The following is an 8,941-nucleotide window of genomic DNA, read 5'->3' as shown; positions in this document are numbered from 1 at the left end:
GTGCGTGCGTGCGTGCGTGCGTGCGTGCGTGCGTGCGTGCGTGCGTGCGTGCGTGCGTGCGTGCGTGCGTGCGTGCGTGCGTGCGTGCGTGCGTTCGTGTGTGTGTGTGCGTGTGTATGCACGAGTGTGTGTGTGAGATTAGTTTTTCAGTAAATATCAGCCAGTGGACAGTGTCTATCTATCCGTTGTCTTAAATCTAACCGATGGTTTTGTTCATTATATAAGTGTGTATATGATTATCTATTGCGTACGACGTGCATATGAGGGGCGCGCGTGTGTGTGCGCGCACTTGCGCATCGGTGAATCTGTGTCCAAGCTATGCACTTATATAGGCCATAGGTCTCGAATAAATGAATGGAAATGCCTCGCCATTTAACTTATCATGCACACAGTTAGTTCTCAAATTGGGGTCCCCCCCTCCCCCCCCAAAGTCCTTGATAGGGGGTTTCAAATGGACCCTTAACAGGTCTGTAACTCTGAGAGTTTACAAATGGAACCAAATGGACCCCGTTATGGGGGCCCTTGAAATGAAAAAAGGAAGTTTGACAACCACTGCTGAGGGAAGTCTGGAACACTCTGGTGGGTGGAGCCTGTCGCCCCCCCCGCGACCCAACTACGGATAAGCGGTTTGAAGATGGATGGATGTATTCGCTGACTCAAACGAGCGACCGTCAAACTTTAACTTTGTCTATACCTAAACCTTATGTTCTCGCCCCCCCCCCCACCCCACCCCCCACCCCACCCAAACACTGTAATTATACTGCTCACCCTTTGGTCACTGTACATAACTGCTGTGTAAATAAAAAAAATGTGATTTAAAATCAAAAATCCTCTTTTGATTTGACACCTATATTAAAAATTAATCGGAACTGATCTGGTGTGTCGTGGCGGTTCGTTTCTCACCGAGTGGTTCACCGTCGGCATAATTAATTAACAGGTGGTCCATGGGAAAATGTTTTAAAAATATTACAAAATGTCTGTTTATTGATTTTGATATGGACATAACAATTACATTGCTCATTGCACAGTTGTACAAATTGTAGATGCATCGTTAACAGTGTGTTACAGCACATGTGCTAGTTTTCACCACTTGTCCACAGGAGACTTTTCTAAAAAATACGGTGACAACTATAGTTTAAAAAAACACGTGTTGTTCTAAATAAAATATATCGGAAATATGTTCAATATTTTCATAATGAGATGGGGCCCAAAAGGAAGCACGCACATCTCAAGAAATTCTACAGGTGCTGAACAAATATATATATATTAGGGCATTAAGCAACTAGTTTACTAGTCGACTAGTAAATCCACTAGTCGACCTTGTTGGTACTAGTTGACTAGTTGATAAAAAGTTTTTTTTTTCTTTTTTTTCCCCGATTTTGTAGGCCTCAAGATCAGGTAGATTATAGTTATAGTCACCATGTACACAGTTATGTACAAATATTTATTTCAAAAAGAAAAAAAAAGTTTTTTCTTTTTTTTTTTACATAATAGGTAGTTAAACAACTAGTCGACTAGTAAACTAGGCAACTAGTAAAAATGACTAGAAGTGAATGCCCTAATATATATATATATATATATATATATATATATATACAATGAAAAAGAATGGTTGTTCGCACACTATCAGCTCCCAGGAAACTTTATTTAGGTAACAACGTTTCAACCCTTACGGGTCTTCGTCAGGTATGATATACTTGACGATATATATGCACACACACACACATGGGGCGACTCACACGTGCACAACAGATTGATGTATGCTTGTTGTATGAGATGTATAGCTGATGCAAGCTCCCAATGCATTTCCAATGGGAGTCACATGGTTTGACACAACATTTGTGTTGTATGAGGGGGAGGGGGGCAGTCGAAACACAGCCGAAAGCCATACAACAGCTTGTAGTCCAAAATGTTGTATCAAACCATGTGACTTCCATTGGGGCGGCCATGACACTTACATCTTGCTTACATCTAGCATGCATCAATGTTGTATGCTAGATCGAAAGGTGAGTGAGGCCAGAGAGTGGTGGAAAAAGTCCTCAATTGTTTTACTTGCAATTTAGAACTACTTTGTTACAAGTAAAAGTACGGAATTAAAAATGTACTTGAGTAAAAGTACAAAAGTATTGGCATCAAACTTAAAGTACTAAAAGTACTCATTATGCAGAATGTCCCATTTCACAAGTTCAAAATGTGTACAAAATCTATTGAAAATAGCAGATCTACAAGCTTCAAATGGCCGAAATGTCTAGGGTTGAAGTGGTTAATGTATGTTTTCTAATCAAAATTAAAATCTCCAAAGTAACTAAAGTTTTCAAATAATTGTAGTGGAGTAAAAGTAAAACTTTTGTCTCCGAGATGTAGTGGAGTAGAAGTAAAAGTATTGGAAATTGGAAAGTAAAGTACAAATACCTCAAAATTGTACTTAAGTACAGTACTTAAGTAAAAGTACTTAGTTACTTTCCACCACTGCACAGTGCACACACACACACACAGTAAATGTAAGCATGATAACCAAAATAGGCATATCCCCTGTTTCAATGTGAAAATAAAACACTCTTTTTATGCCTCAAACATCGCAATCAAGAGCTTGACTAGGGCGCAAGAGATCCACTGTAGTAGAAAGTATATAGAAATATATATATATATTTTTTTTTAAGTAGGCTATACTGTGTACTGAAAGAATTAACTCAAGATTGTATAGGCCTAGCACACTGTATGTATACAATAGATACATGTGGTTAAACAAAACGCCAACACTACTTTACATTAGCACAGTAAATATAACAGAACGTACAAGGTGCCTGGCATCAAATGTTGACGGGACGAAATTTCAACCTCTATGCACGACTATCCACTTTTGTTGGAACGTCTGCTAGATACATTTATTTGGTGGTTCCCAAACTGCGGTGCGTGCACCCCTTGTGGTGTGCGAGCGCCTTCTAGGGCAGGGGTTCTCAACGTTTTTGGCCGGGGACCCCCGGAAATGCTTTGGCAATGTCTCGGGACCCCCGCCCCGCCCCCTCCCGACCCCCAATATACATTGACTGCTACAATAACCTTAAAACATTTTGGGCGGGAACCCCTTTTGGTGTTTTAAGCATTGTTATAATTTAGCTATTGAAAAATAGCAGATCTACAAGTTGGTGGCGCGCTACGAGCTTGTAGGTCTGCTATTTTAGAAAAATCGTGAAAAGAAAAAAAAAAGAATCTTTTTTCTTTTTTTTTTTTTTTTAATAATTTGGGGACCCCCTAAAATAATTTGGCTACCCCCCGAGGGGTCGCGACCCACGGGTTGAGAACCCCTGTTCTAGGGGGTGCGCAACATGAAAAGTCTAATGGTGGTGCTATGGTTTTATTCAAAATATATTAACATATTATGCCAATATATGGCAAGTGATGCAGAATATAGCCTATGCTGCATATAGTATGCCATATTCAGGTTCATATAATGTGCATATATGTGGATAAAAAGGAAATATATGTCTCTATATAGCTTATGCAATTTATATTTCCATGTGGGGGGGGGGGGGGGTGCATCAGCTAGGTCGGGAGGTAACAGGGGGTGCATGGCCAAAAAGGTTTGGCCGTGTAATTATTACACGATAATATGATAACTTCCCATCATAATACAAAGTGACGACGGTCCACGTCCTTCCTTTATTTCCTGTTGACGTTGGTGGATTTCTTGGGCTGCGTGTGGTGCGCGTTGGTCTGTTCTCTGCCGTGTGTGTGTTGGTACGCGTTGACGCCGGTGCAGGGCGCACGCTCCTCGGGATGCGCGTACGCCGGGTTGGCGATGGACACCAGACTGGCGAGCCGCGGCTCGACGTGGAGCGCCATTTGCGCCGCGGCGGTGGGGTTGTTGAGGAGCGCCGCCGGGGGGGCGCCGCCGCTCGCCCCCCGCCCCCTCTCGCACTGCCGGTGCAGACAGACGCTCAGCACGGCGGCCGTCAGCAGCAGGGCCGCGCAGCCTCCCGCCAGGACGTACAGCGCGATGGCCTCGCCGTCCCGGGGCGTGGCCACGGGCACGCAGCGCGCGTGAGACGCCGCGGAAGCGCCGTTCCGCGCGCTCACGCACAAAATGTAGGCGTGTCCCGCCTCCAGGCCGAACACGTCGGTCCGCCTGGCCCGGGAGCTCACGCTGGCGTTGCTGACGGCGACGCTCCCGTCCTGTTGTCGCAGCACCCACACCAGGAAGGAGGTCAGGGTGGAGTACGGGGCGCACCATCGGACGCCGGCCGCCCTCGGCCACACCCTCGTGACCTCGAGGGCCACGACGGGCCCGGGCGCCGTGGAGGGGCCGCCGGAACGTGCGCCGGGACACGTGCAGCTCCACCCCTTGGCCTCTTTGAGCTCCGGGCAGGGCTGCTGGAGGTGCACGCAGGGGTCAATGTCGCACAGTGGTGGCTCCTCCTCCTTCACCGTGCTCGAACGCGCCTGTGTTTTGACCGTAGGTTTGCCCGCCGACGCGGGAGGCGCAGAGCTCGGTACCGGAGCGGTTTCGTTTGCCGCGGGCGGAGGGAGCGTCGGAGAAGAGGATTCGATGGGCTGCGTTGTGGTGGGGGTGGAAGGCGTTGGGGCAGTTGGGGGTGGCGTTGGTGTTGGTAATACTCCTGAGGGGATCGAAGACGGGCTACTCGCCACAGTCGTTTGGGCCTCTGCTGGAGGTGGAGGAGAGGGTGTGGATGGATTAGCGTTCGTTGCAGACGCAGTAGGGGTGTTGTTGACCGCTGACGGGGACTCTGTAGCTGCCTCGGGCGTCTGTGCCAAAACCACCGTGGGATTTCTGCAAGCAGATATCAGACAAACAGACCGTTCATATATTATGCATATATTATGATTCAATATAAAGTGCACTTTGGGTCTCAAAGGTCAATAGCCACATCAGGAACAGAGAGAGACAAAGACAAAATTTGTATCTTCTGTTTTTGTAGATTATTGTGTCTAATGTGTGTTATATACGAACAACCACCAAGCAAAATTGTATACAATGTACAGGTGTATATACACTGTTATATATATATGATTTGTTTTATATCTCAAGATATAAGATAATAAGGTGGACATAATGAGCTTTCGCTTCAGCCCATATACAGTACCTTTTCGGTCAATTGTTATCTTGTTCCCTTTTATTTGGTATGTTCAACTGTTTTGTTAAATCATGACCGAGATAAACCAGTAAGACGCCTGAGGGCGAGTGCTGGCGCTTTGGCATGGGGGGGTCAGATCAACATATGGAATGAATTCTGTACTGGCCATAATATATTATGGAGGGTGTCTTGAGTGTACAGGGTTTGATGTGGTCAGATCAATATATGGAATGTCAGAACAGGTCAGCTCCATATATGGAGATCTAAGGGTGGCAGCGGAGGCAGTGTATTGAGTGTACAGGGTTTAATGAGGGCCCAGGTAGGGCCGGGCCTTCATTTTCGGGCCTGTTGAGAACTCTGGTTTTCACCGGCTTCCGGACGCAGCTGCACTAATAACTTTAGGGCGGGCCCGTCTAGAGTATAAATGGACAGGTATCAGTCAAAAGGGAGACATCGAAGAGGTAGGATGGATGGGGAAGAATCAACATATGGAATGTCAGAACAGGTCAGCTCCATATATGGAGTTCTAAGGGTTTGAGGTCAGGTGTAGAGTTGCTGGCCAATATTGATGACATCAGGGATCTCCATCCCTGGTGATGTCACGAGGCATGACCATCCAACCAACCCACTGACGGGAAATGCACGTTTTCATAGTAAATGCGACCACGGTGGCACAGTCGGTAGTGCCTCACAGCTAGAAGGTCCTGGGTTTGATTCCCGCTGGGGGCGTGTCCTCTCCTCCGCGTCATCAGTGCCCATACCCGAGGCGGGGTTGGTGAAAGGGCCTTTCTGTGTGGAGTTTGCATGTTCTCCCCATGTCCCCTAGGGTAGGTACCCTCACATGCTCTCCCCGTGTCCCCTAGGGTGGGTACCCTCACAAAAACATGCAGTAATCCTCCAGTTCCTCCCCCTGATGGAGGGGAAAGGAACTGGTTGGAATAACGTGTTCCTTTCCACGCGCTACGTCCGGCCGGGGAAACTCCCCCCTGTCAGGTGTAAAGGAGCAACTTGGACACTCAGGCATGAAGGAAGCATGAGTTCAAGTACGTTGCTCTCCCCAGGTTGGCGGAGGGTGTGTAGAGCCCAGGATCACGTTATAGATAATTGACACAGGGGTGAAAAATCCCCCATTGCGGCAAAAAAAAGGTCTTTAGACTAACTGTAGCCTACCAGTATTTTATTTGTAGCCTATACTGTTTTTAACTTTGTTAGATATGTGTTTATTTTATTTTACCTGTGTGGGTGAGTGAAGGTTGAATCTGCACTGCGTTGTGTCGGCTCTGGCTCATGGCCAGACCCGGGGTCGGGGAGAGGCCTTGGTCCGTCACCCCGGACGATCATCACCACAGCAGGGGGGGTCGGGGACATCTGGACCAGGTGCGAGGCCGCCGTCGCTGCTGCGGTCCATGGCGTACACGCAGCCAACGTCCAGCAACAGCTCAGCCAAAGGCATGACCTCTGCCTGGAAGACAAGAGGGCAGCCAGGAGCCACACACACAGCCACACAGAGCCACACACAGCCACACACACACACAGCCACACACACAGCCACACACAGCCACACACAGCCACACACACAGCCAAGAGGGCAGCCACACACAGCCACACACACAGCCAATAGGGCAGCCACACACAGCCACACACACAGCCAATAGGGCAGCCACACACAGCCACACACACAGCCAAGAGGGCAGCCACACACAGCCACACACACAGCCAATAGGGCAGCCACACACACAGCCACACACACAGCCAATAGGGCAGCCACACACACAGCCACACACACACAGCCAATAGGGCAGCCACACACAGCCACACACACAGCCAATAGGGCAGCCACACACACAGCCACACACACAGCCAATAGGGCAGCCACACACACAGCCACACACACAGCCAATAGGGCAGCCACACACACAGCCACACACACAGCCAATAGGGCAGCCACACACACAGCCACACACACAGCCAATAGGGCAGCCACACACAGCCACACACACAGCCAATAGGGCAGCCACACACAGCCACACACACAGCCACACACACAGCCAATAGGGCAGCCACACACAGCCACACACACAGCCAATAGGGCAGCCACACACAGCCACACACACAGCCAAGAGGGCAGCCACACACACAGCCACACACAGCCACACACACAGCCACACACAGCCAAGAGGGCAGCCACACACACAGCCACACACACAGCCACACACACAGCCACACACAGCCACACACACAGCCACACACAGCCAAGAGGGCAGCCACACACACAGCCACACACACAGCCACACACACACACACACACAAAGAGGGAGAGAAGGAGACAGAGAGAGAGAGAGAGAGAGAGAGAGATAATCTTTTAGTGCAAGTCTTGAGAAAACTCATGAGACATCTTCATAAAACCACGTTTCACATGCACACAAAGAGAGAGAAAGACAGCGAAAGAAAGAGACAATTGAGACATCTTCGTAAAACTGCCTACACACAACACACGCACGCACGCACGCACACACTCTCGCATGCACAACGCACACATGCACGCACTCGCACACACACACACACACATGCACGCACGCACACACTCAAACCTGTGCTTACCAGGATATTGTCTTTGCCATAGAATAGATCCTCTGAGTTCCTGGTTATATTGTACTGTATGTTTGAAGTCAACACAGAACACTACAGAGACAGAGTCCAACAGTACCGACCAAACTCTGTCTGTGCTGAGAGCTCTGCTGTGCTTTATACTGCTGGCAGCCAAAGGAATGAGGGAGCTGCCTCAAAGCATTCACGCACACACACACATAATACACACACACACACACACACACACATAATACACACACACACGCACGCAAGCGCGCACACACACAGGCAGAGGGAATCTTAGCACATCTTCATAAAACTTCATCTTCACACACTAACACCACCTGCAACACACACACACACACACACACACACACACACACACATTGCATGCATTGTTTCCCCTCACATACTGTAAACTCAACCCATATGCGTTTCATGTACATGTCGGAGGCTGATGGAGGGCTGCTGTGCAGAGGTGCAGGAACCGGTTCTCAACCTGTGGGTCGGGTCCCCACGGGATTCTGGGGGGGTCCCCCTCTGCTGTGCAGAGGTGCAGGAACCGGTTCTCAACCTGTGGGTCGGGTCCCCACGTGATTCTGGGGGGGTCCCCCGGGATGACAGTAAAGTAACAATTTAAGGACTTCTAAGAGCTTAATGTTTTTTTTTGTGGCTTTCGCCTTTATTTTATATTTTGTATGGAGGGACAGACAGTAGCCTGACAGGAAATGGGGGAGAGAGATGGGGGGAAGACATGCAGTAAAGGCCGCCGGGATCGGGAGTCGAACCCGCGGCACACTGCCAGACTGGATTACCAGCCAAGGTGCCTGGACCACTGAGCCACGGCCCAGGCCTAAGAGCTTTTTTTAATATCTCCAAAAAAAGAGAGAAAAGAAAAAGACCACTACTACTACAACAAAAGTAATTTACAAACTATACTATAAATGCATGGTGAAACGTTGGCCAAATTGGCAAATAATAAAAGGAAGAGTGAGGCTTGTCAAGGTGGGGGTCCCCAGTTCAAATATGATTATTTTGGGGGGTCGTGTCCTAAAAGTTTGAAAACCACTGAGATATGCAGTTGTGGAAGAAGTTCACTATTCAGATATACTTACGGTAGCAAATGTAAAAATGTTCTTCATGCAGAATGCCAATTCCAAATCATATAACCTATCATGTTACATTGGACTATAAGTATTGTTTATTAACCACTTAAGACCTATTTCATAATTTGGCTTCTTTTGAAAATAGCCTGCACA

At 48.2% G+C, this 8,941-nt stretch overlaps 1 protein-coding gene across 1 annotated transcript; it reads right to left on the bottom strand.

Moving 5' to 3' along the window:
* Window positions 1-3,660: 3,660 nt before the first annotated feature.
* LOC306918475 (uncharacterized protein) lies at window positions 3,661-7,797 on the bottom strand (the record flags this gene model as incomplete). Its single annotated transcript, XM_079531377.1, has 3 exons — window positions 7,695-7,797; window positions 6,328-6,555; window positions 3,661-4,789 (listed from the first exon to the last, which is right to left on the bottom strand). The coding sequence occupies exons 1-3, from the start codon at window positions 7,712-7,714 to the stop codon at window positions 3,661-3,663; spliced, it is 1,377 nt and encodes a 458-aa protein (XP_079387503.1). The 5' UTR covers window positions 7,715-7,797.
* Between the last annotated feature and the right edge of the window lie 1,144 nt (window positions 7,798-8,941).

The sequence above is a fragment of the Electrona antarctica genome, assembly GCF_951216825.1.
Source record: "Electrona antarctica genome assembly, contig: scaffold_232, whole genome shotgun sequence".
In the NCBI taxonomy this organism is placed as follows: Eukaryota; Metazoa; Chordata; class Actinopteri; order Myctophiformes; family Myctophidae; genus Electrona; species Electrona antarctica.
The sequence above is the reverse complement of the archived record's forward strand: the minus strand, read 5'-3'. Positions and strand labels throughout refer to the sequence as shown.